The sequence below is a fragment of the Tympanuchus pallidicinctus genome, unplaced genomic scaffold, assembly GCF_026119805.1.
Source record: "Tympanuchus pallidicinctus isolate F22 unplaced genomic scaffold, pur_lepc_1.0 scaffold11, whole genome shotgun sequence".
NCBI classification, from domain to species: Eukaryota; Metazoa; Chordata; class Aves; order Galliformes; family Phasianidae; genus Tympanuchus; species Tympanuchus pallidicinctus.
In genome coordinates, this window is record NW_026294627.1 from 11,063,052 (window position 1) to 11,091,019 (window position 27,968).

A 27,968-nucleotide genomic window follows, 5' to 3' on the forward strand; every position below is an offset into this window, starting at 1 on the left:
ATCTTCACCTGCTAAGGTGGAAGACATCACTTTTTTAGCTGGTATAAGAATATAAGTGTCATTTCGGTAGAACACTGCATAAAGGCTATTTGTAGCTTGGTTATGGAATCCTCTGGGCAAGTACTGCAAAACTGAGAAGTCTGACTGGTAACCTTCTGTTCTGTTAAAACTTCTAAAAAGTGTAAGAAGGGTCTTACAAAGGTAGTAGTAAAGTTAGGCTCTTCTGCACATTAGATTTTAAGTCTCAATTTGGAAATACAGTTAGAAGTTTAACTCAATCAATCCAGTATTTCTTCTATAATAAATTCCATTATTTGAAGTATGACTGGTTGAAGGTGCAAGGACTGTCTTTATACATAGCAGGCTAAACAATGTGTCTGCAGGTATCCAGCTGAAGACAGAACTTGCACTGAAGGCAAGATACAGACTCAAACATCATGAAGGACCCGGTCAGTGTTGCATCTGCCCTTTGCAAGTTGCTTTAGCTCTTTTTAGTGAGTTTTCCTTTTCAAATGTTTTGTATGTTCACGTTCATTTGCTAGGAGGTGCTCTATGGTTAAAATGGAGTTCTTCTCCTTTTCATGAACACAGTAAATACTGCTACAAACGTTCAATGTTTGCCCCAGAGATATGAATTCAATTTCAGATGAAAATTTGCAAGTCTTCCCAGACAAACTAGTTCTGTGAATTGAGTCCATGCTAGATTTTCACACATGCTGATTCCCTTTTTATTTACTTATTTTAAATAAGAAATAGTTTATTTTTGCTGTGTTGACCAGATCTATTTCACTATGTAGGAAAAGTTACCAAGGGTCTTGCTGCTCTGAGAAAAGACAGCCCTACTTTAGGGTAACCTGCTTTCAAAGTACATTCCTGAGTCAAAGCCTTGTGTTCCTCATTTCTACGAATCACATATACATAACTTCTGGTTCACATAAACATCATCTGAAACTTTACAACCTGTATTACCCAAAAGAAGCTCCTGGGTAATTTTAGAGCCTTCGTGCAGCCATTAACTCAGCCAGATCCTGCTGTGGAGCATATTTCAAGTGCGGATCGCGGTCTTAAACTGGCAGTAGAAAGTAAGCCAAAGCAGATATTATAATTTGTGTTTTTGACACTGCCTGGAGCCCAGTGTTCTTCAGAAGCAAAAACCACTGCACTGTTCTGTTTCTCTTACATCATGTCTTTGATCACCATGGAGAAAAATACACATTTTCTGTGACACAGTTTCAATAAATTTTTTTACCTCTCCGAGTATACACTTCCAGGCTGCAAAATGAGTGCACATTTCTTTCTCTTACTATTATTTCTTTTGGACTGAAAGTTAAAGCAAGTAAAGATCTAAACATTTTGCATATAGCTTGACGTTTTCTCAGAACCATTAGATTTCATACTCACTTTGACCAGCATCCATCCTTCATACCTGCTTCTTTCTATTACAGGCTGTGTTTGTAAAATACACTGGACAGAAAGGCTCAAATGTTCATTTAAATGTCCTAAAGCTTCCAAAACATAAACACTTAGTAATTCCACATTTTAATATCATCATGATGACACATGTTTGATCACAAACAATTGCTTACTTTTTTCACTTCATATTTGATTGCGAGTTTTAAGCGGCTAAGGCTGGGGCGACCGTGTTCATTATTGCTGTGACTCATCTCTACATCACCATTCAAAATAGCTTCCACTTCTTCTGTATTTCTGCACAGATCAAGGAGTCCAACTACAAAATCCTTGCACTGCATAGACAATTTCTTGTAATCATTCTGGAAAAGAGAGGAAGAAAGAAGATGACTTGATGTTTAGAGCTAACAGCAGAGGAACGCTTTTGCATTCCAGTAACATGTTTAAGAGAACCAATAGGGTTTTTTTTGGCATCTTACTTTTCTTCTGGAAATTAAACAGTATTTTGTTACTTCCCCTGAATTTTCTTTAGGAGTAATATTTATCTTAGCTTCGTCACCTGGATATCTGTATCATCAATTTTTATCTCAGTTACTTCTCAAGACGTGCATTAGACCTAATTCAAAGTAGAAAACAATTTTAGAAATATTATATGGCATTATTTTAATGACTATTCTAGTTGAACTGTATAGCATGGAGGAAATGATTTTTCTGTTCACCACAGAAATCTACATAACTAGCTCAAATGTGGAAAGTTACACTGTAGGTAACAAAATTGGATAAGAATAGTATTCTACAGAGAGCACAACTAAACAGCTTCCCAACTTCCTTGAGAAATACTCATGCATACATGCAAAACTTCCAGTATTTTAATTTTTACTAATTTTTTCTACTTTTAATTTACTACTTTTTACTAACTTTAGGAATTCTTTTAAAGCTGTAATTATTGTATTAAAAATACAATTTTTCCAAGAGGGAATGCAAAAAAAAAAAAAAAAAAAAAAAAAAAGTAATAACAAAACAAAACACTACCATACAGTCATGCATTCTCTAATTTCATGTTCAAAGTAAATTTCTATGAATACTGTTATTACAGGAACACATTTCTACCTCTTCTGATTTGATCTTAATAACATTCTCTCTTCTCTGTTTCTTTCTGCCTGCTTAGTCCTTTCTTTTTAACTACTTCTTCATACCAAGTGCTATCTAATGCACAGCCAGAAAGACAAAACATTATTTAACACAGAACACCCTAATTTGTTTGCTGAGCGTGTACTTCATACATGTTTGTCCTTTACTAACCACAAAACAACAGCAGTTAATTACTTGGATAAACTCAAGAACTGCATCAGAATTTTACATTTCATTTCCCTTAGATGGATGCAAAAATTCATAGACAAGTACTTATGCACACCACTGTATAACTACATGTTTATGTAGTTATGTGTGATTTGTATTTTTAATAAAGTATTAATTTTAATTAATTTTTTTAATTTTAATAATGTATGTGATTTATATTTTTAATAAAGTAATGTGAATCAGATAGCTCAGATCTATCAGACAAGAGAACTTTAATGTCATTTATCTACACAGAAGTAAGAAGCTTTAATAATAAAATGAATCTTTCTGTGACAAGTTGTGTATTTTATTATTGTATTATTTAATTTGTCTTTCTTCAGAAGAATAACTATAGAGATTAACCAAAATCCTAAATTCTTAGCAGTACAGGAAGATATTTTTTGTGAGTAACATATCACCTTCTCTCTGGCTTTCATTTTTGTAACAGCATCTAAGATAAGATTTAGTATTCAATTATGTTAATAGTGAAAGTTAGAGGGAAAGCAGCCTTTTGAGATTCCTAGATGAAGGGGATTCAAAGAATCATCTGATGTACCCTTTCACACGAGCTATGATGTGCAGATTTAGGCTGATATCTGACACACGAACACCAAATGGAAAAAGGGAATATTTACAAAGTTATGAATAAAACAATTTGGCCATAAGTAACTATTTTGTAATATACTGGTATGGGCATATCTTGTGATATGTCATCTAAATATGTGTACCTATATGCACATTAACACGCTCATTAGCAATACTTGCCTGCTCTAGTGTCTGAGACATGGCATAGATCTTCAGAACAGGATGTGAGGAGACAATTTCTCCATGGTAGTCTCCGATGCATTTCAGCATTCTCCAAACAAAATTCAGATGTGATACCCTATTCTAGTGATTTTTTTTTTTTTAAATTCTAAATTTAATCCTTTTATTAAAATGTTACAAAACATTTTAATAGCCAGATACCCCCATTCACTTTTGTAGAATTAGCCCACCGCCATCTCCACTCTGCACACAGCATCATAATAGACTGTAGCTAACTCCATCACTTTCTTATTTGCAAGCATGATAAAACAGCATTCCCTTCTGTGAAATACTGCCATGGCTGCAATCAATAGCAACTGCTGAGCTGAAATCTCCCCAGTGGGGTTACAAAGGAGCCCTGGGATTGAGGCCATGCTCAGTATATCCACACTGTCCCTCCAATGGTACAGGAAGGCCACTGCGCGGCAGAGCTAGTCGAAGTATAGCTGAAAGCTAAGTTGAAGTATAGTTGAAGCTAGTATGATCCTGCTCCAGTTCACAGTTTGCTGTCTTCAGATATATCCACCTATGAAGAACTTATTATTTTAGGGAAGGTTATGGAGGACAGGAGGGATGATGAGGGCTGCTCTGAAATTAATGCCTCCTATTTTAATATGTTGGCTATCTTCATCAGAAGCATGCGTTGGTGGTATGGCAGTAGAGGCTGAACCTTCTCACCAGCATTCCATTACATTTTGTTGCTGTGTGACAGGTGGAGCAGAGGGGCAGTCTGATGAACAGGCAGTGTGTTTTAGCAGTGGCAACAATTGCGATGTGTCACCACTGCTGGGGCAGATTTTTATGAGTTCATCACTAGCAAAAACACATAGCTAATGGTGGCAGCTTCACTGGAAAATGGTGTTTTGTAGCTCAGAATTTTCTCTATCAAATAGTGTTATTGTGCTCTTTGCATTAATTGTAGTTTCCATGAAAAGAAATAGAAGGCATTATTTTTTGGAGCAACCTACATATCTTAAACTGCTGCAGGATGATTTGTTAGGGGCTGAGCACAGGTAAGGTACCTCCAGTCAGGGAACTTCATCACTAACAAATCAAGTCTGTTCAATTTCATAACTGTCTTGGGCCTATTGTTTTCTCCATCCACTTAAATGCATGGTAACAGACAAAATGGTTAACTGCAGCACATGCTTCTCTCCATCTCACCGTCCCTGTCACAGATGCAGATACTTCTGCCTGTCTCCCAGTTCTCCTGTCTCTTGACATTGATATGAGCCAAGGGAAAATGTTCTATTTAACTCATTTTTTTCAGAATGGCCAACGGCACACAGAGAATTCCACAAGTTTTCTTCTACAGCAAATTCTAAACATAATCAACTAAAAAAGCAGCCCTCAGGAACTGAGAAGGCAGTTTGCAATTAATTTACATTTGGAGTCACTAAAAAGAATCAGCCCTTAGCTCTGCAAACAGGGAGGTGTGTGTTTCATTCAGTGAATGTGACATAGCTGTTCAGGCCTCCTCAGCAGCTCAGAAAAATCTCTCTTGCCAAATTTTGGCACCCAAACGCTGAGGGGACAGGCATTTACAAAGGCAGACAAATGCATTATTCCCCTTACAAATACAGTCCTTATTCCTCCCATGTCTCAGTTCTTCATCTCTAAAAGGTACCGTTAACTTCTCCCTAAGAGAGCTGAGACTACGATGAAGAGTGCAACCTGATTTCTGTTGGTGTGTAAAATTGAAAACAGACAGAAAATCAGGCTTTGAGATCATAATTTGGATTTTGTTTCTCATCAGAAAAACAAACTCAGAAGGCTTTTTTAGGGGTATTACTTTACAGCAGACATTTATTGATAAAGATGCAGTTTTCCACTCCATCTCATTACACAATAAAACAGTGTGTTGCCATTAGAGCTGCAGAGGACTTTGCACTAAATACAAATCTTATCCACTTTGAACAGCACTGGGCCACAGCTGTTCCTCTCAAAATTCCAGGCCACGTCTCTGCAGGACAGCATTCATCAGACATCATCTCCATCCTTACAGACAGATATTAGCTTGAGGGTGAGCAAATAATTTAGATTAAAAAGAAAAAATAGAAATACAAGAACAATTCCCCAGTGTTCTGTATGCTTTAAAGCTTCATGCTTGGCTATGTTGTCCAAAGCTAAATTAAATGGCTTTCAGAAAATCTTGCAAATTTCCAAATTACACAGGAAGCCTAAATTAACTGCTCGCTTGATACACAAATACTACACACATCTGTCCAAGCCCTCTTCCTTCACAAGTCGTCCTCTACTTTTTTTCTGTATTTACTCCTAATAAAGAATGATTCTGCAAAACACTTAAAAGAACAATGCCTGTAACCAAACACAACATGCACATAGTGCTAGATAAAACTGCCAAAGAAAGGAATTTATGCCAGAGAGCTCTGCTTCTTGCTGTTTATAGCACAGATTCATGTTCAATTTTACCTTAAAAAAATACTCCATAAGCAGTGTAAAACAAGTGAATTTTACAATGATGTATTACCAGTAAATTCTAGTTTCAGTTAGGCAAGTTTTTGAATACTTTAAATGGCTCAGGTAAACTCTAGGTGGAGCTAAAGATTTATCATGTCCAGCTAAACTATGCACACTAAATATTTTTGCTACTAACATTTTTACACTAACAAGTGTAGCACATTTTAACCAAATCCATATTTTTTCACTGAGTCTACACCAGTGAGATAATTGCACTGAAGTCCTAAAATAAAATGAGGGGATGTTTTATTATAAAAATTGCTGGGATATGAGCAGGGATACAGGCTGGCAGGAACCCAGACAAGTCCAGGCTCAATAAGGATGCCAGTGTCCATTTCCTGCAGCTCTGCAAACATAACCTTTGTGCTGTCTGCACTGAACCAAAGTCTGGTAGCCCTCAGTTAAACCCTCATCCTGTCTTGATACTGTAAATGTTACCACTTGTTAATAGTGTAAATGTTACCACTTATAAATGCACATATAAATATTCTCTCTAGTCTTTGATATTTATCCAGAATTACCATGTGGCTTCAGTACTTGCAAAAATATACCAAACCTTATGCTGCCAGCTGTCTGCTTCTGGTGAAACCTTAAATTAATGGCGACTTAAACTCCAGTACTGACTGGTGCTCCTGCTCCTCACTGCTCCTATCCACTTACGTTCCTGTCTTAAAGCATATGGATGTCCCAAGCAGAGACTGGCTGATGTACAACAGCTCTGCCTCTTCTGCAGCCTCCTGCTTCTGCTGAGTGACACTACTTCAAAATCTAATTTGCAGTTCTTTCACAATACTATCCTGGAAGTAGAGTTCTAATTTCAGAGAAGACAACTGTGGCAAAAAGAAGAACTCTAAAGAAAGGTCATGCAGGGCTGAGCAGTCACACAGAGCAGGTTGCACAAAGCCATTCACTGAACTAGTCCATCTTTCTTCACTTGTGAGCTCTATTTCCTTCCCCAATAGCATCAGGGACAAATTCTGGCTCCCTTGTGCATCAAGCATTCAAAGAACAATCCTTGCTGATAGTTTGAGATGATGATGTTATTTATCTCTATCAGTCAACTTGTGTCACTCGAAGTGCAGTAAAATGAGCTATACAGTCCCTACAAATCAGACATGCCACTTAGCAGGCTGCACTTATGGTGTATAAAAATGTTTATTTGTTCTGTTCTAAATTTACTCCCTTTTAAGTTAATCAAGTCCTTTTGTTCTCATCTCCAGCAGCTGCTGAAGTGAAAGATACAAGAGAATGTGGTTTAAATACTCTTCTCTAAACTGTAAGTGCAAGCACTGGATGAAATATGAGTCCACTGAGATCTCAAGGATTTCTGCCAGAAACTTCACATGACAGACTTTCATTCTCTGAATTAAGCTGAACTAATTTTGCTCTTATCAGAATCTGGGCCTTTGTAATGAACTGCCTTTTTATCAGCACACAAGTTCTCATACTTGCACCTTTTCTATTTCTGTCCCTCATCTCACTGGGGGGTAATGAGCAGCTGTGAGAAGCTAGGCTGTTTGTAGGGTTAAACCACAACTGCAATCCACCATTAATACTGCCTGTGTTTGCACAAGGTCTGACTTTTCAGCCACTGAGAGCAAAAAGCTTATATTTGTGAGACTATTACTGTCTGAAATACAACTAAATGTTGCGCATCAGTGTGAAACAACCACTGGAAGAAGGTGGATTTAGACTAGATACTAGGAAGAAATTCTTTATTGTGATGGTGGTGAGACACTGGAACAGGTTGCTCATCTAGACTGTGGATGCCTTCTCCCTGGAAGCATTCAAGGTCAGGCTGGATGGGGCTTTGAGCAACCTGACACAAAGGGAGGTGTTCCTGCCTATAGCAGGGGGGCTGGAAGTAGATGATCTGAAAGGTCCATTCCAACCCAAGCCATTCTATGATTTTATGATTCTATGATAAGTATAACTGAATAAAAAAGATTAAGAGATATATAGAAACAAAAAAGAAAATCAGCATATTAAAAAAGGACAATATTTAGAATCATTTTAGTAAATAACTAAAATATGGTGAGAAGTGAGCAAAATTTTTCAGTCCAACCATGAGAAAATATTGAGTGTATGAGTAGAACTATTTCATCTGGCTTGCACAAGTGACCAAAACATCCCACCTTTTATATTATCCTAGTGATTTATGAAGATGATTCCAACCTTTTCCTGTTCAGAAGAAACATCTTTGATTGAAGTTTGTAATTCTGTGTCTGTCAAATCAAGTCTTCTTCTACTCACCTTAAACTCTTTTTCAATGTTGGCAAGCACAGCCAGCTCATTGCTTAGCTCTAAGGCAGTCATTACGGGGTCTTCACTGGATAAGGACAAATAAGCAGGGCTGGCCAGACCTTTGTAGGCATTGATTCTGGACCTAGAATGGCTGAAAGAGTCATGCTTTTGTTTCTGGTTGCATTCACTGCACTTGCAGAAATAGTCATGTGGTCTATCAATCCGAGCCCCTTTTCTCAGTAGAGTGTAGACAATCTCATACTCATGGCAATGAGCAGCCAGAATGATTGGTGTAACATCATGAGAAAACCGTGTTCCATCTTCATCGTATGCATAGAAGTCATCGTGCTGAAGCTCTGACTGGCTAGGACTTAATGCAAGCCTCTTGCCTTCGGCAAATGCGGGATGGTTTAGGATAGCTTCTACTATCCGAACATAACCTTTGCTAATAGCCAAAAGCAAGGCATCCCCAACCCGAGATAGGTTCTCCTTTTTCAGCAGAAGTTCTGTGATCTCCAGGTGCTCATTAGCAACGGCTAACTGCAAGGCATTCTGCCCCATGTAGTCCACACAATTTACATTGAGTGAGGGACATTCTTCCAGCATTTTGCGAATCACTGGGATGTTTCCATATTCTGCTGCATCCAAGAAGCGCTCTTCCTCAAGAGAAAGACTTGTGGAGTGGTCATTAAACATATATGCTGGCCCTCGACTGGCCTGTCTCCTCCCCTTCTCCCGGAGAATGGTCTGTCGTCGTAGTGCGAGTCTGTTCTCATTGCCTCGGCTGTGTGGAAACAGAGAAAGTATTAATTCTGCTGTATGACAGGGCATGTTGATCTCAAATAATAATAAATGAAATATTTGTAATAATTTATCTGTGGTGTATATTTAATGCAATATAGAGATTATAAAACCTGACTTTGATGCGTTTTGTAACTACTATCACTACACAGCTCTGGAATCAGTAGTGAGCACACTTTCTTTGAACAAGAAAAAATGCTATTCAATCATCATTTAAAACTATACTTCTTTTCTTATCTCTGCAACTTCTGACAAAGCTGAATTCTGCTTTACATTACAGAGGTAGCGTAACAGTTTTTAAGGTAAGGTTCTTTTTCAAGTTGACACAGAAACCCTCCTCTGTTTTTCTAGTACTTCTCTACCTATTTGAACTTCTCATCTTCTCATTGTTGCTTCATATTCCACCCTTCTCTCCAATGTGCACAGTAATTTCATGCTTTTTGTTTCAATCTTAAAAAAACTCAAAAAGACTCATTTCAATAACATTTGTACACGTTGACTCCACTCTCTGGTTAGAAGAATATATTCAGCTAAGAAAACATTCAGCTAAGTACGAGAATTGCTTCAAGAAGGGCAAAATTACATTTTGCTGGACGAATGCACCACTTTGTGACATCTACTCTTGCTCTAGAAGAGATATTTTGAAGGACTTCACTGCAACAGCTGGCTATCATCAGATCTCAAGTTCATTGCTTAAATGTATATTTTAAATACAAAGATGACCTGAAGAATAGTATTTAGGTGCAATGACTGCCTTCAATCCAGAAACAAATGATAACAACAGAGCATAAAGAGAATAGGCCATGTCTACTCGGCTGGCAGGAGCCCCAGTGACACCACATGAACCTGCGTGGCCTCAGGCAATGTTTCACTCATAGCTCTTTACTGGGTCTGTTGTGCTAAGTCACAGTGTGAAAGGGGTCAGCAGCCATGGGATGTGGGATTGCATATCACAGTAGGATGAGTGAGCAATTTTCCAAAACCCCATCTGCCTCAGAAAAGCACGCAGGCACACTACACTTGCTTTTATTATCCTTACTGCTGGTACTACACCAGCAACTATCTAACCTACATTTACGCTTCTCCTCTGACTTGCTGATCCTTTTCTAATATCTAGAAAGAATTGCTCATTCATGAATTGGAACTCTATATAATAAAAGCACACCTACTGTGCTGTATGACATCTGTTCCTCCCCATCTCCTCTTCATTATTACAGTTCAGAAAGTTGATCTCCTCCTATTAATTCCTTCATTTAGTGGCTTGCCACCGAATTATTCTAGCATTACAACAGCTCAGAAATGCAAGTAGTTCTACTACTGAAAATGTAATCCATCCCTCACTTGTCTTACTCATGAAGCATTTAATTATTACAACATAAAATGAACCATTTCAAAACTAAGCTTGTTGAGGAATGCTGAATTCTCTGCTGTGTTTTTTTTTTCAGGGCAAAATATCCTACATTCTCTCTAACAAGAAGAAAATCTAATTCACGACACTATCTCTGCCAACTAAGTTCCTAATCCTCAACAGAAATTCAACTGCAAATCATTTTCTCTCCTAAAATTACTCTGTTAATCTACTCAATATTCACTGCAACTTCATCTTTTTTCCTTTTTGAATATTTGAATAGTATCTTAATGATTCTTTATATACATATGCTTACATACACTTCAGCATTTTCACTATTTCTCATAAAATAATTGCAAGCAATATTTTATTCGTTAAATATGTACCAATTAATATGAATGTGAGTATTTAAACAACAAAGTAAAATCATCATTTGAATCTGACTCAAAACTTCTTCACAAAAATTAGCAATACAAAATATCTTTTAAGAAAAATCTTCTAGACGTTTTATATTTAACCTTCCTACAAATTTCCTTCCTGCTTTTTGCCTTTTCTGTTTAGAGATACAGTCCTCTGCAGCACTGGAAATGCTTCAAATTGACCATGTCTTAAACTGAGCAGGACAATTCTTTGCAAGATATTTAGAGGTATAGAAAGTAGGATATCTCAAAATTGATAACTATAACATTGCTCAGTATGCAGACAGTACTAATAATGTACAACAATGGTAAGGTTGTAATGTCCCAAAGCCTTAGTCACAATATAGAATAAAAATGCATTTCTTCTTCTCATCTTCTACTCCTTGAGATTGCTCTTGAGGGCTGTCTCAGTTCCTGTGGTTTCAAAGCATAAAAGAAACCATAGGTAGATATGCTAATGTCTTACAGATGGATATGTTACATTGTTGGTATAAAATTTTCCATCCATATTTTCAGAAATCTTAAAATAAAATATATATGTGTTCATAAGTCCTCCTCTGGAGAAGTTTCATTAAAAACAAAAAAAAAACAAAAAAAAACCACCATAAAAACTAAATGATGATAATGTTATTGTTATTGGCAAAAATAGTGGTGCCCAAAACTGAAATTCATTAAATAGAAGTCAGGGTTTTTTTTTACCTACTTGCAAGCATTTTAGGAGGAGAATCCCCAGATTTGAAAGTATGGTCTAAAGGACTGATCCTGAAAAGTTCAAACATGAAGTATAAAAGTCTGCTGGTAGGCTGAAAAGACAAAAGACAACTATGGGAAAAAAATGGGGAAAAAAAAGGGAGGTGGGGGAGGCTGCAAATCTGATAACGTTTAAGGTTCATGCACTGCATGAACATAGCGGGGTCATAAATAGTGGGATCAAGTGCACCCTCACTAAGTTTATGGATGACACCAAGCACTGTGGTGCAGTTGATAACACCCGAGGGACAGAATGCCATTCAGAGAGACCTAGGCAGTCTTGAACAGTGAGCCTGGGTGAAACACATGAGGTTCAACAAATCCAAGCGCAATGTGATTGTGGCAGCCCCTTGCAATCAGTACAAATTGGGGGAAAAAAAGGACACAGCACAGTCCTGCAAAAAAGGATCTGGGGGTACTGGTGGATGGTAAGCTCAATAGGAGCCAGTAGTGTGCTTTTGCAGCCCATAAAGCCAACCATATCCTCAGCTACATGAAAAGATATGTGGCCACCAGGTCCTGAGTCGGGGAGTGATCCTGCCCCTCTTCTCTGCATTGGTGAGATTTCACCTGGAGTACTGCATCCAGATGTGGAGTCCTCAGTACAGGAAATATGTGGATCTGTTGGAGAGCTTCCAAAGGCAGGCCACAGAAATGATCTAAGGGATGGAACATCCATCTACCCTTTAGAAATGTATAAAAGCATTTATAGGATCCCCTCTCAGCTTTCTTTTCCCCAGGCTGAACAGCTGCTCCAGGCCTCTAGGCACCTTTATGCCCCTTCCCTGGACTCTCTACGTTTTCCCGTCTTGAACTGAGGAGCCCAGAACTGAACACAGCATTCCAGATGTGTCCTCAGCAGAGGCAGAATAGAGGGGGAAGATCACCTCCTCCACATGCTGGCCACACTTTTTAATGACCCCCAGGATACCACTGCTGGCCACAAGGGCACACTGCTGGCTCACAATCAACCTGTTGTCCACCAGAACACATGTACCCTCTGTAGAGTTATAGTTGATGGTTCTAACCAGGCTTGATGCTTCTTGAGTCTTGCACCTTCCTGGAAAAAAGGCTTTGTGAAATAATAATGAAATTTTGAACAAGACAATTATAGTCAATTCTTATAAAATGATCAGAACTGTGCAATGCTTGGAAAAAAAATACATTTTTGTGGTGAAATCAACTGGAGCTAGAGACAAGAAAACCAATACAGAGTGTAGTTATGTATCTTGTACACAAACGGTTCCACCAAATTTACTTTAGCATCAGTTGGTTTTAGAATTTAACTAATAAAAAGTAAGTTTTGCTAATGAAAGAAAACAAATTTCCAAAAAGCAGATACAAAAACCGTGGCTGTACTGCTGTTAAGACATTTTATAATGTGATGCCAAGCCAGTTCACTGAACTGTGAATTGCCATTCTTAAGAGATATTTAGAAAACCAAGTATCGTTGTGTCAGATTATTGTCAGAAAGATATATTATATGCTTTTTTTGAATTATTCTTTTCTCCTTCTACTGCACTTTAATGAATGAACATTTTCTGATACATACTGATTTGCCATTTTTTTTATTCTGTAGTTGAATGATTTATAAATGCAAGAAGTTATTAAAATCATGGGAGGAAATCCTAAATGAGCAGAAAGAATAAAGCATTATTCGGTCAAAACCTGCACCTTTAATGAAATACAGGAAAAAAGAAAAAAAAAGAAAAGTTCAAGGTGATTACTTTAAACAGGAATAGCTTTAATACTGGTTTAGAAAAATATAGGAAGCTTACAGAGTTCAAGATGGGAAAATTAGGATAAATGTAAAAATAAAGAGCATGTAACTTCTTCCTGAGCTACAGTTGTACAGTACATAATACTTGTATATATATTAAAAATAAAAGAGCTTGCTTTCAAAATTAATTTATACATAGAATTAAATACCGTCCTGTCAAAAAAAAAAAAAAGTTGGAAAAGCAATTTATTACAAAATAGCAAATATTTAAACATATTATCTAACAGTTACATGTAGCTATAACTGTGATTGCTCTTTTAAATTGCTTTGATATTATGCAGTCAATCACTCATTTGACTTACACTTCATTTTCCTATTTCCTTTGGCCTGGCTGTTACGCCTAAGACCTTGCTCAGGACTGGTAATACAGTCTTGCTCAGTACTATGACTGTGAGTCAATCATCTTACCCCATAAATAGTGAACAGCTCAAGAGCCCTCAGAGCTCTAATCCCAGAGACATCTGCTTGTGAGCTCCCCAGCTCCTTCTAAACATTGTGAAGCTTGAGCGACTATAGTTTCAGGGTAGATTATGTGGAATATTGGCAGGTGGTCCCTTACTGAAAGGTCCACCTCTTGTGAGAAGGTAAACTTCCAAGGAAAGCTACACGACATCCGACCTTAGGTGTCTACAAACACCATGGGAGACTTCCACGCTGACTAGGAACAAAAAAAAAGCAGCATAGAGTCAAACCCTATGATCATCCTTCAGGGATGGGGACTTGATCATAAAATCACAGAATCATCTGAATTGGAAAGAACTGTTGAAGGCCATCTACTCCAGCTCCACTGCAGTGAATATCTGCAGCTAGATAAGGGGTGCTCGGAGACCCACCCAGCTTGATCTTGAATGTCTCCAAGGATGAGGCTTCCACCACCTCCCTGAGCAACATATTACCCGTGCCTCGCTACCCTTATCACAAGTTTTTTTTTCTTATATTCAATCTAAGCCTTCCCTCTTTTAGTTAGAAAAAATTTCCCCTACTGAAGAGTCTGTCACTTTATTTACTGATGAAACTATTGGAAGTGATCAACTATCTTGTTATCCAGAGTCAACTCTCAGATAGCAGTTTTCCATCTTCCTGTCAAAAAAATGTTCTATGAGTAAATTTTGCAAAACAAAGGCATGTTTGACTATAGTCACCCAAGCTGCACTCAGTTTAAGATAACAATATTAAAGTGACCTTAGACAGAAGGAATTTTAGGGAAAGTACAGACAAGTCAGAAGGACACCACTGGCTTCTGGGGCCAGTCAACAAGCTGAGTCTCTCTTCCTCCTGCATAGGGACACCTATTGGAAGAGGTACACACACAGCTACACTGAGTTCTTCCCCAGGAAACTTAGAAATCTCTGTAGAGTTATTCCACCATTTAACACATTTGACCATATTACTGAAGCTCTTGGTTAACCTCACATATTATGCAGGCAGTACATTTATCATAGGCAATTGAAAAGAATCTGCAATCTGTTGCTTTAATAAACTGCACTAATCTAGCCATGAGATTTCTCATTGGGCATAGCCATATTTCTTAAGGGTGGTTGTGAGAGCCAATTTGAACACAAACAGATGAACTGCATGCTATTTGTTATAGTTCATATTTTGTGTGATAGTTCATATTTTGAATGAGACTAGAATTATAATGCTGAATTGGACATCACGCAGAAGCCAAGCTCAGCCACCTCCAGCCCCTCTGAATACAAGCTGGAATGCAAAGGGGTGCAGGGGGAGACGTTTTCTGACAAAACTCCTTGCCTTTTCTCAATGATACAGGGTAGCAAGTAATGAAAACTTCCATCTATATCTGAGAAATCACTGGGCAATTTAGCTCTTGACTTAAATAAACAGTTTACTCATCAGTTGCTCAGTTTCCTTTCTACTTAGTTGTTTGATGACAAATGCAAATATTTTCACAATAATAAATGAAAGTTTGATTACTCAAATGTAACTTCTTCACAATGTTTGCTAAGGAGTCAAAACTCCAACTGAAATGCAACAGCAAGGCACTTTTATAGAACTATGTATTACTGAAGTTTGAGTTTCTAATCCAGTTAATGAATTTAAAATAAAAATTTTCTAATCAGTTCTGAAACTATGCAGTATTTTAACCCTTTGAGGACTTCTTTGTTCAGTAAAAGCCACTGTAGGCGTTTTCTCAGCATGAGTTTTGCCCAACTCAATAGGCAGCAGAAGTGGGCAATGAGTAAGGTAACAAGTGTCATGTACTCAACTTTGATCTATTTCTCACATTTAGAAAAGGAAAAAAATTGACATATTTTAATTAGCACATCAACTACTACACATTTTGTTATGCATACAGTATGTGCCTACCCTAACTCTGCTGCAATTTCTCTCTCCGTGGCCTCTGCAGGCTCTAAGATGAGATGACCATCTTCTGACAGATACACTGCAACAACTCTCACCTTCGAATTCCCAGCGCAATCACATTTCCTTTACCTTATTTTACTTCAATTCATTTTGAAGATCCAAACTCTCTTTTAGTAAGTATTTATTTTCCTCCAAATCATATCACGATATCTTCCTCAATCCTTCCTCCATCAGTTTTCTTCCCATTCTTTCCATATGTGTTGCAAGCACACATGAATCTACCTTCCAAAAACCCACAGTGCCATTCTCTATCAAGGGAAGCATTCACAAACACTAAGTTCAATTTAATGACGCTAATCTAATCAGCTCCTACAATCAATAAAGGCAAAAAGACACCATTACACAAGGATTCAGAACACAAACTTCTCTTTACAGATTATAGAAGTACAGTATATCATGTACGGAAAAAGCAGCACAAACAGTTTCTGAGTATAAGCTTGCAGCAAAAGGAGAGCTGAAGAATTCACGTAGAGCCTCTGTTCAACGGGGTGATGGACCTAGTGACCGAGGACATCACGGGTAAGGCAGGTAGATGATGCTTTTTCTGCTCCACTTTTCACTGTTCTGATCTCAGACCTCAGGGATCCATAAACCAAGATGCAAAGTGAAGCACTCCTATGCTCGAGGAAGATTGACCTAGACTTAAAATAAGCCAGCTGGATCCACAGCCCTAACACCTTGCATCCAGAGCTGGCAGACATCACCACTATCATGTTCTCTGTCAGCTATGACTGTGCACAGTTACTAGGGAAATTTTTCTCCATGGGAAACAGATGTGCCCAAGTTTTTAGCTCCCCATTGGCTTCAGTGTATAGTATCTCCTTAAACTAAATGACAATCACCATAACAATTTAAAACACGTATTTTTACCTGCTCTGTAAAACTTATCCAATATAATAAAATGATTTTGATGACTTTGGATCTGTGTAAAGTCAAAAGAAAAACCCTTGAATTCAACAAAACTAGAATTTGTTTGTTTGATTGGCTAACTGAACTTCAGTTAACCAGCAAAAAGTATAGTTTGTTAGCTGACTTTCCCTTTCATTTCTTAAATAATAGAAACGGATTATATTTATATTCCAGCAACGTAGTCAGTATGATTTATCAAAACAAAGAGTAATCACTGCCCATCAAAAACACTCAGAATTAGGTTTTTTGTCCAGTATAATTTCCTCTTTCCTTGCCTAAATATATAAGAAAATCTCTGCTTAAATGGAAAAATTAGCACACATATTCCCTAGGGAGAAGCTCATCTTCTGGCACAGGACTTATTACAGACTGAAATAGAATACTGTACTGTTTGCTGTAGCATATCTTTGACGCTGAGCTCTAGAATTTCAGTGTAATACATTTTCAGTAGTTTTTCCCTCAACCAATATATTTTATACATATGGAACAAAATTCCCATTTTGCTCATTTGCAATTACAGTTAATTAAAATTAAGGCTCTATAATTAAAACTGGTTTTCGCAGTACAACACTATAAATATGTTTACTTGCAACAGGCAAAGCAAATAATTCTACTTCAGAATTTCTGTTTAATTAGATACACACCATAAATATTAATTGGGGAGTTTGTTAATAAAGGTATAAAATACTTGGTTGCCTCCAAAGGCAAGGAGAGGAACTTGATCCAGAAGAGTATATTTATTTTACCATTACTGGCATCTTCTCATTCAATCGAAAGCAAACAAAAAGTTACCTGTGTTATGACCCATTAGCCACATTATTCTTAAAGTAGCATGAAATCTCAGCCTTTACAAACTGCTGGCTGCAACACATAATTAATGCACTCTGGCAGCAATGTAGTCAAAATGACTGTACTAACATATTACTAAGAGCCAGCAAGACCAAACTGTAATACTTGCACCATTTTGGATACCACATTACAGGAAGGAGTTCCACAAAATAAGAAATAAAACACAAGAGAGCAGCAGAGGTCATACAGTCTCTATTGCATTTTCCACTTAGAGCACAATAAAGTAGATTTTGTGAATTATACTGGATCACATTCAAGTCATCTAACTTCTAACTTCATAGCAACTCCTACAAATCAGTCATGTGGATTTATTCTCTACAAAAAGAGAGAAAATTAGATTAGATTAAGTTAAGGTCTTCTTCAATTTAGTAGAAACATGGAGCACCAAAGGATCACAGAGGCAAGCCCCTTACAAGCATAGATATCATCTCAAATGGTTCCAGTAAATATGACTCTGACTTAATGGCTCTGACTTAAAAGAAGTCAATTTACTGCTGGGATTTTCTTTTCTCTCACTAATCTCAATAAAAAACTAACACAGAATTTGATTGTTCTCTCAGAAATATTCATCTAATTTTCAATCTAAATTGAATAATTGGCCACCTTACATTTATCTGATTTAGTTTGTAAATCAGAATTGCCTTTCAAATTAAGTAGCAATTTCACCTGACAATGTTTACTCGCAACACTCAAATTCATAGCAATCATGCATGCATTCAATCTTTATTTTGTTTAGCTAAATCAAGCTAATCCCACTTCCTACTACATCCATGCATTGCACTTACTACAGAACAAAACTATACAGTAACCCCATTTGTCAGTGTTTACAGTAAAACGATCAGCAACCATTTTGTGTTAAAATGTACATCATTAATTATCTCATTGGTGCATTTATATCCCAGAAACCACCTGGGCATTAATGACTCTTCTGGTGCCAGAGATAAGTCTCCTGCCTTTGCAGGTTTTCCTTAATCAGCTGTTGGGAAGTGAGAGTCTGATTTATGAACTGAAAGAACTGTGTCGAAAGATCCTATTTCAAACCTCAGCTCTGTCCAAGGACACTGACTTTCACAATGAAGAGCTGTGGAGATGGGAAAGTTTGGGAATGGAAAAACTTTTGAGCACATCCAGCACCCTAATCCAAAGTAAAAAGGTTTTTAGGAGAATCTGTAAGAGTAAATAAAGGCTGAACGAGCGTGAGTGGTGAGAGTTTAGACTCCTCCTTTTCTTTTGCACTAGGTGCTGTTTAAGAGTACTCTGCTGACTCATTTAAGCTTGTGGTTTGGCTTTACTTTCAAAAGTGTATTAGCTCTGGAGAAATAGTACATAGCTTCTTAGGAAAGCCAAGTTCTGCACCTTGGCCACAACAACCCCAGGCAATGCTACAGCCTTGGGGCAGAGTAGGTGGAAGACTGTGTGGAAGACATGGACCTGGAGGTGTTAGATTCATCACTCAGCTAAACATGAGTCAGCAGCATGCCCAGGTAGCCAAGAAGGTCAATGATATCCTGACTTATATCAGAAAAAGTGCAGCCAGCAGGAGCGGGGAGATGATCATCCCTCTGTACTCAGCCCTGGTGAGGCTGCACTCAAGCGCTGTGTTCAGTTTGGGGTTCCTCATTAAGAAAAGATATTGAGGCCCTGGAGCATGTACAGGGAAGGGTAATAGAGCTGCTGAGGGGTCTGGAGCACAAGTCTTATGGGGAGGGAACTGAGATTGTTTAGTCCTAGTCTCCTCCTAGAGAAGATGAGGCTCAGGGGAAACCTTATCGCTCTCTACAACTACCTGAAGGGAAGTTATGGTGAGGTGGGGTTGGCCTCTTCTCCTGCATAAGTAGTGGTAGGACTAGAGGGAATGGTTTTGATTTGCACTAGGGGAGGTTAAGGAAAAATTAGGAAAAATTTCTTCTCCAAAAGAGTTGGAAGGCACTGGAACAGGCTGCCCAGGGAAGTGGTGGAGTCATCATCCCTTTATGCTTTTGTCTTATAACTAAACTTTAGTAAGAGAGACTGTAGTGAAGCCATTAACATAAGTACACTCATGCATAAGCAGACATAATGGCTGTAGTTTTCATTAAGAGAAAATAAAAGTGTTCTTGTGTAACACAGCCTTGAAGCATGTCTGAAGAATAAAAGGAGTTACAACTGCCAGCAGCATCCTAAAGAGATATATTGAAATCATAAATACTCTAAAAGTAGAGAGAAAGGAGACAGTACAGCATTTTGTCACTCTGGCTTAATCACAGGTTTCTCTATGTCTTAAAGCTCAAGAATTTTGAAAAATGGCCAATTACTAAACCTGAGAATAGTACACACTGCTTGTTGAAGCTCAAACACCTGGCTGAAACAATGTTCAAAACACAGTAATCAACTCCCATCCACCTATCTGGGGAAGATTTCAGAAAACTCGAATCAATCTAGATCCATACATACACTGCAGGCCTTTAGTAAGACTTTTGTTGTTGTTGTCACCCATAACATTTTAAATGGAAACTAAAGAAAGAGGTTGAATGAAACTTTGAAGAAGGAGCTGAACAGTTGGAAAACTGTAGTTATCAATCCAAGGTTATAAAGACAAGTTGCTCAGAAAATCTTAGATCCTATTTAGTTATTTTCATTAAGTTTTGTGTATGATAGAGTATAAACTTCAAATTTCAAATGTTCATACTGAGAGGAATCAAAAACAGGAGGAAAGCAAGGTTAGGGTTATGAATGTATCTGAAAAGAAATGGTCTAAAATAATGCCATGCAATTTGACATTAAGTGAAAATTTTTATCCCTAAGTAAGAATAAGCAAGTGTACACTAAAATATGGGATTGGCCTAGGTTAGCCTGAAAGGAACAGATATGAAATTACATTGGAATTACACAATCTTGTAGTAATGAGTAGGCCCTACACTTCAAAAACAACCAAGTGGTGTAGCAGATGACAACAGAACTGATCAAGAGTCTGGAAGATGCAAAATGAAGGATGAGCAGGCTTTGTTTGGTCTAGAGAGGACTGCAGGAAGATAATGTTCAAATTATAGTGTAAAAGAATGGGATATCTATTCAGATCTAAGATTGCTAAGTGTCCTGCAGCCCTGAAGACCCCAAAACTTGTTGGTAAGAAGGAACAAGCTTATTTATAGAGGAGAGGATTACTTGGATATTCTATTCTTTAATATTTCTTAATTATATATATATATATAACATACATAAAAAATCTGTTATGTAAGATAATATGTTATTTTGTAATGCATCCACACTGATATAAAGATTCAAAGTTCCCCCATATGCCTCAGAAGCAGGTGCTAAAATATAAGTGGGTAGAGCTAAAGTGCTCTGTAAATAACAATTCAAAACTATCTGTGGAGACTTACAGAAAATATTCCAAATAACCAATGACAGTGACTGCAGCAGAAATGAGTAGAAGTGGGAAAAGCTCACAGCAATCATCCCTTAAATATTTTATTTTGCAGCACTTGAAGGGTACAAATAAGATTTATTTCTAAGTCTTGGCAAACTTTTTTTAAAATCAGAAGATACACAACCAACACCAAATATGAGCTCGTCACCTTTGCCTTTAGAAGTGTTTTCTGAAGTTACAGTAGAAATTGATGCATCCTCTGGGACTGCCCTGATATTTCGGGACCTGCACTGCCATAGGTTTTTACTTAAATACAACTGAAAAGTGTTTTCTTGAGCTGATTTATTATGTCGTACAAATACTTTTACACAGAAGTAGTTAAAAACAATCTGATTCTGCAGAGGATTCTGCTGTCCACAGCGTGGTTAAAAGTTCAGCTGTTGCTGTGAAGCTGGAAGGGTAATGGTCTGACTAACATTTTCTTCAGGGAACAGCAGGAGATATTCCTCTCTCCCCTTGAAAGCAGTTCAATGACTACTTATTTGTCTGATGGAGAGAATGCACACAGCATAGGCCAAGGAACCATTTCCTAGGCTCCTCATTTCATTTATCATTCTCCACCAATAAAACTGGTGGCTTATTCAATAATGCAGCAGCTGCTCATCACTGAAAAGAGAATGGCAAACGAATAGAAAAGTTTAAGGAGATAAGTAAGAAAATAGTGTCTGCAGAAAAAATGGTCCAAAGAGGAAAAGCAATCTGGAAAACTGCAACTGAATCTGCTTGAAGGAGATTTATCAGAAACAACAAATAAATGGTTAAAGAACTCTGCTTCCTGTAGATTTCAAATGAAGAAATGGAATTCATATTCCTTCCTAAGCAAAGAAAAGGAGATAAACAAGTCCTTTACCATCCCAGAACCTGCTGTATACTATACTCGGAAGGCAAAGAAAACAACAGATTATTAACACTGTAAGCTGGTATAACACAATAGATGACACCTAGAATGGAGTTGAGAGTGCTTAGTGTGGAGTGCCTTTTATCACTCTTTCATTTTGGGATTAGTGTAATTTTAAGCTTCAGAAGACTGCCACAGAACTGCTTTTGTAGGACTGAAAATACTGTTGTACCTGAGGACACAAATACTTTCATATTGGCTGCTGGAAACTTTTAACAATAAGACTGGACATTACATATAAGATTTGAAGTTTAATTTTAAGGTCACTGCTGAAAATCTGAACTGTTATCATCCAGTACTTGATGATCTTGCTCGGAATTGTATTTATTTCTGCTAAACTGCATCCTTTATACTAACACATTTCTACGGAAATATTTTTGTAGAATGCAGAATGAATTCAAACCTCAAAATGCACTTTAAGTGCAATTGCTTAGCATCACTGTGACAGCTCCTAGGAAGTAGTTTTTTTAGAAGACTTTCTTGCAGAGGGTATGTGCCCACCAGAGGGAACTCCTTACTAAGCCTGGAACTTGATAACATCAGTCCCCAACATTCATAGCTTCCCAATAAAATTTCACAGCACCAACTTCCTTATATGTTTCCTTGGAAGTAGCTTTTGAAGCTTCACCACATATTTTTTTTTATATCTCCTACTCCTTGGGAGAGTCAGTCCAAAATTCTTTGGTTTCAGCAATACTAGACAACAGTAAAACTACAATCAAATAGTTATAATTATTCAAATTAAAACTAGTATTTTAGCTAAAAGACTGGAAAAAAACATTAAAAGTCAATTAAATATAAAGTATGACTTTAAAATAAATTTCACAACTGGCTATATTGCTACCTGGTTTGTGTTTCTTACATAAAACACCTAAGGTATGGGTGTTTCACAGACTTCACTGCCATGTGTTTTGTAGAACTAGCTCAATATAAACTTATTTCAAGGGATAGTTTAAATTCTTTATCTATTTTTACAGTCTTATCCAGGGCTATTCTCAGAGTAAATAAGAGACTCTGTGATTCTAAAGGTACTTGTATGCCTTAGGAGTTGGGCCTTAAACAATCTCCATAGGTCTATCTGAGCTTGTATGCTCGTAAACATCCTGTGTTGTTTCCTCTCAGTCAGCCAGGCGGTGGCTAGCTTTGTCACTGAGGCTGATGGTTCTTTCTGAGGCTCACTGTGTAAGCGCTGAAAAGCTATTTATCCTTTGAGAAATTTATCCTTTGGTCTCCTGGGCACGAGCTTGCTGCCCACCTCAAAACTTGCATTTTATGGAACTACTACTGTTGTACAGTACACAGGTAGGGAAGCAGCCAGTTGTGCTGCCTCTGTTGAATTATCAGTTTTCCTTACTCACTTCATCAGGAGTAGACTATCAGTAGCTGTTATCGCAGAAGACTATTTTAGATAACAACTGCAACATGGTTTGCCACTTCAAGCAAGCTTCTTATTCTTCTCCCCAGATATCATTGGAATTCCTGTGTTAATAAGCTACTGAAGTTAGCAGTCTAAAAGCCCAGTATCTGACTTCATCTGGGATGGTTATTCAAGATCCATTTGTTTACCTAGATATGAGACCACTGATCAGTTCACTAATTAGGTCCAGCACTGAAATTCCCCAAACTCCCCTAATGTCATTTTTTCCTATTACTATCATTTGATTATTGCTATCATAATATTATTCCTGATGAATTGTAGACTTAGGCACTAAATTCACTTATGGTAATGGTCCATGCTGCTTTTTAAAATGAAGCTTAAGCATTGTCCAGTTAGAACGATGGCAATTAATAGAATGGCTGTAACACAAACACAGCTGCTCTCTGTGACAAACATGCCTCCATAAACAAAACATTATTACATTAGTAATGAAGCAGCAGACATCAACAAGATATCCCTCATACAGCTCTCTGGAATGTTGTGCTACCAAGGAATACGAGCCTGAGATCTGTGTCCCACTGGTTATAAATAAAAGCACTTAAAATAGAGCATGGATACTCGTACCAATGTTAAAACTGGGTACAAATGAAGCAAACTTCTATTTTACACACCAAGTTGATCTTGGTACGCCCCTGATGGAACCTTGAAGATTTCTTAAAGGGAAACCGACTTTCAAAATATAAATTACTGACAAGGTGTTTCAGAAACCTGGTTAACATTAGATACTGATCCCATGAAGACAAAGGGACAAATACAACGGTTTTATTTATTTGTTTGTTTTAAAAGGTTAAAACTGATCTCTATTCAATTAAACAGCTTAATTCCTACACCATTATAATCTACTTGATGCAGCAGTTTTGCTGCCTAGTGGATTAGGTCAGGATTTTGCTTCATGCATATTCTTGCAGAAACACTCTCTCCTCTGCTCATTGCTGCTCCAGTACCATGTCATTTGCTATGGTGATGTAAGTGCTGGAACAACTCCAGGCTGACCTGAACCAAGGAGCTTAACCAAAGGATGGTATTTCTGAATAAAATGGTTACATTAAGACCAGCTCCTCAACCCAATTTATCATATAGATGGAAACACTTGTGTTGGTCCATGGTAAGAGGTGGTGGGAGGACAAGGAATAAGTGATGAAGAGCAAGCAGAGAGAGAGGCTTGATCCCTTTGGTGACAGTGCTTGTTAAAGTTGGGTCCATGGGAGGGCCACTCTTATGAAGACAGGCTGAGGGAGCTGGGCTTGCGCAATCTGGAGAAGAGAAGTCTCTGGGGAGACCTCTATGCAGCCTTCCAGTTGTGCTGCCTTGAAGGGAGCTTATAAGCAGGAGCACAACCGACTTTTACTTGGACTGTTAGTGACAGGGCAAGGAGGAATGGCTTTAAACCAAAAGAGCAGAAATTTAGGTTAGATGGTAAGATTCAAGATGGATAGTAAAGAAAAATTCCTTACTCAGAGGCACTGGCCAGGCTGCCCAGGGAACCTGTGATGCCCCCCCCCCCGGAAGTGTTCAAAGTCAGGCTGGATGGGGCTCTGGGCTGCCTGATCTGGTGGGGGGCAACCAGCCCACAGCAGGGGCTAGATGATCTTCAAGGTCCCTTCCCACCTAAGCCATTCTATGATTATATGAAAGTCATGCTGCAATATATGGAAATCTATGAATGCAAAGGATCTACACTTACACTGATCTGTACCTCAAAAACTACTGTCTGTCACATTGCTTAATTCACTGCAATAGCCTGTTTTGGTTTGCACTGCATTCAGACTGTGTGCTCTATTTGTTGACATGAGCACAATACAAAAAAAAAAAAAAAAAAAAAAAAAGCAGCAATATTTTATATTCATTAATCAATGATGATCTATCTATGATGATAGTGAAATGAAAAGAAAATTACCTAGAAGACAGATGAAAAGCAGAATAGATAATGTAATCTCTTATGGATATTTTCTATCAAGCACCCACATCACAGCTGCATAAACCAAACCTGGATATATTGCTCTTCTTTAAATCTGTGCTGAAACTTGAAAGGAATTATATCTCAAGTTTAGTGTTCTGATTCACGTAGCAGAAAACAGGTTGAAATCAGTAAATCCAGAAGGACTAGGATTTTTCTCAGTGGAAAGTTATTCACTATCAGCTTACTTTCCACAGTCTGCGAATGATGAGCAATTCCCTTTGCTGATTTCCTACCCTAAGGACTGCTTTTGCTTAGATCCCTGCTTCAGCTTAAGGCAACTACAGAACTCTGCTACTGAGAATCCACGAGAATGATCAGGAGACTGGAAAGAGCAAAGCCCCATTTTTAGACAAACCTTCCCTCTAGAGAGCATATGCTGTTGAACTGACACAAAAACAGATTTAAACTTCTGGCAACTCAACAGTGCAGTTCCATAGTATGTATTTTCCTTCTGTCATGTCTGTTTTTATTTTGACCACACCGTAGGCATGTTTTTAAATAGCACCGGAGAGACAGCTGATGACGAGTTATACTGCATACTTATTTTCCAAGCACAAGCTGAGACTGTGACTCTCCCCTACAAAGTAAATTAAAGAAAATCGAGCAGTAAGTGAAATTAGCAGATAACTGGTTGAAAACAAGCAAAAGGATTCACATTGTACAGTTAGTATGTGGAACCCACCACACAAAACTGAAGGTGCTAAGTTTACAATAGGCTCAAGGGGCAACTGGGCAAATGTAGAGAACAGAAATCCACCACTGTTATTAAGCATACTGCTTCTGAAGCTTTTCAGGAGTAAACAGCAGGAAATGATGAAAATATGTCTTGTTGTGCTTACTACTGTCATCATCTTCCCTTGGCATGTGCTTTTGGCCCCAGTTGGAGACAAGATACAGTGAGGTCTGTAACATAAACAGCATGTGTATATATACATATATATGAACATATTTATAATCATTATTAGTGATTCACAAGGTTTTCTTGAACCACAGGTAGAACAAAAAAGTCTGTTTTTTGAATCCTTTACCTTAAGAGGTAAGCAACTTTCATTTGGATGCCTCACAGACATGAAAGGCACAAGGATCTCTTTAAGGGACGGTTTCTTTTCTTGTTCTCTGACCAGGATTTAGCATAGCTTGAGATTTAGCTCATTAATTTTAATATTTGTAAGTATCACATACATGTGTGCATGCTGTAACAGCATAAATTAATAAAACACCTTTTCTGAATGGATATTTTAAAGGCTTGCGTATGGATAAAGATGTTAAATTAGGCAACTGAATGTATGCATATATATTAGAGACAAAATTATATTTGCAATGCTTTTCCATGTAAAGCCACAATCTATCATAGATAAATGGAATAAAATTTAGTATAGTGGCAATTTATACTTATTATATTCATGTTTCTAAAACAATTTCATGTCTAAAAGAAATGAACAGTGAAGAAATTAGTACAAATGACTATAAGCACTGGTAGCTGGCCTGAGATGCAATTTTTCTTTAAAATTTGAAGGACCATGGTGTTCATACAGCTGATCTTGATTTAGACTCCTTTCTAATGCCTGAAATTAAACAGGAGCTTCAATAGACATTAACATCTGAATAAAACGTATCAGAGAGACAGGGAGATCAGCCCCTAATTGATTAGCTCTGTAGCAGCACAGTGTTCTTCATTAGCAAATTCCAGAGTATAAATGTGAAAGTTCAGTGGTATTAGCTCTTAGAGTGTCAGCAACAGCCTATAAGCTCTAAAGCAATACTGATTCACTTTCTTGCCATCTGACATTCTGCACATCTAACCCTTTTTGCCTTTGCAAAACCATACCTGGAGAAAACCATTAACATAAGACTGATGATTATAGATCTGATGATCTGTAATAGTATCTATAAAAGTCATTAACAGTAAGAAATACTGTTGAAGCAGATTTTCCAATGTGCTCTCCAAGGAGTCCAGATTGGAATTCAAGTCCTTTAAAGTATCAGGGGTCATAGCTCAGAAACTTTTTCTAAAACTAGTTGGCATCTTCTGAATTGCATGTGTAATATTGTATCAAACATACTTTACATAGCATATTTTGACATTAACGAAACAAAACAGATCTACAAGATCCATCTACATAAGGTACATTTAATCCTCTTGAATAGCTCTTACAACTTATAAGTCTTAATACTGCTGAGATTGGTCGACTTTGAAGTAAAGGTAGGAAAACTCAAATCCTTCCTATAGTTCCAGGCTGCCTGCAGTAAGAGGAGCAATGCTATCAGTATTGGCCTTTTCATATTCTCTATGCCTAAAACAAAGAGGATGGGCAAAAGAAAGAGTTTCCTGAAGTTGAGTTATGCAACTATGAGCTCCAGCAAAATGCCAGTGCAGGGTACATGACAGTAGATGACCATAGCTGGACACTACAGGTAGCAAATTTGGGAAATGATGGACAAACTTTACTTACCAGCCTTTAGTAACAGCATTTCATGTAGTATTTCTGTTTGCTTGCTAGAATAAGCAGATTTGGGGGAGACTGCACAGAGGGACAAGAAACAGTCCTTGCTGAATATCATCAACAAAAAATGGAAAGGTGAAAGAACAGAAAATTAAAGCAGTGCCAGGGAAAAATGTATTTAAGTTTTGCCTCAGATATGAAGAAATGTCCTGGGGTACCAGTCTTCTGATAACAGTGGAATTTGTCATTTTAAGATTAATTCTGCTACAGCTTGTAAAGCTGGCACATTCAAGAAAATATT

The 27,968-nt window shown here is 37.7% G+C and overlaps 1 protein-coding gene across 2 annotated transcripts in view; it reads right to left on the minus strand.

Moving 5' to 3' along the window:
- Positions 1 to 27,968, minus strand: part of TRPC6 (transient receptor potential cation channel subfamily C member 6) — a 95,361-nt gene that overhangs the window by 27,248 nt on the left and 40,145 nt on the right. For both annotated transcript variants that reach the window (XR_008203469.1, XM_052670910.1), the window contains exons 2-3: positions 8,287 to 9,061; positions 1,587 to 1,772 (exon numbers count right to left, since the gene is read on the minus strand). Coding sequence is in view for 1 of the 2 variants with exons in the window: in XM_052670910.1 (XP_052526870.1) it covers positions 1,587 to 1,772; positions 8,287 to 9,061 (961 nt within the window). In the remaining variant the exon portion in view is untranslated. The remainder of the gene's footprint in view (positions 1 to 1,586; positions 1,773 to 8,286; positions 9,062 to 27,968) is intronic.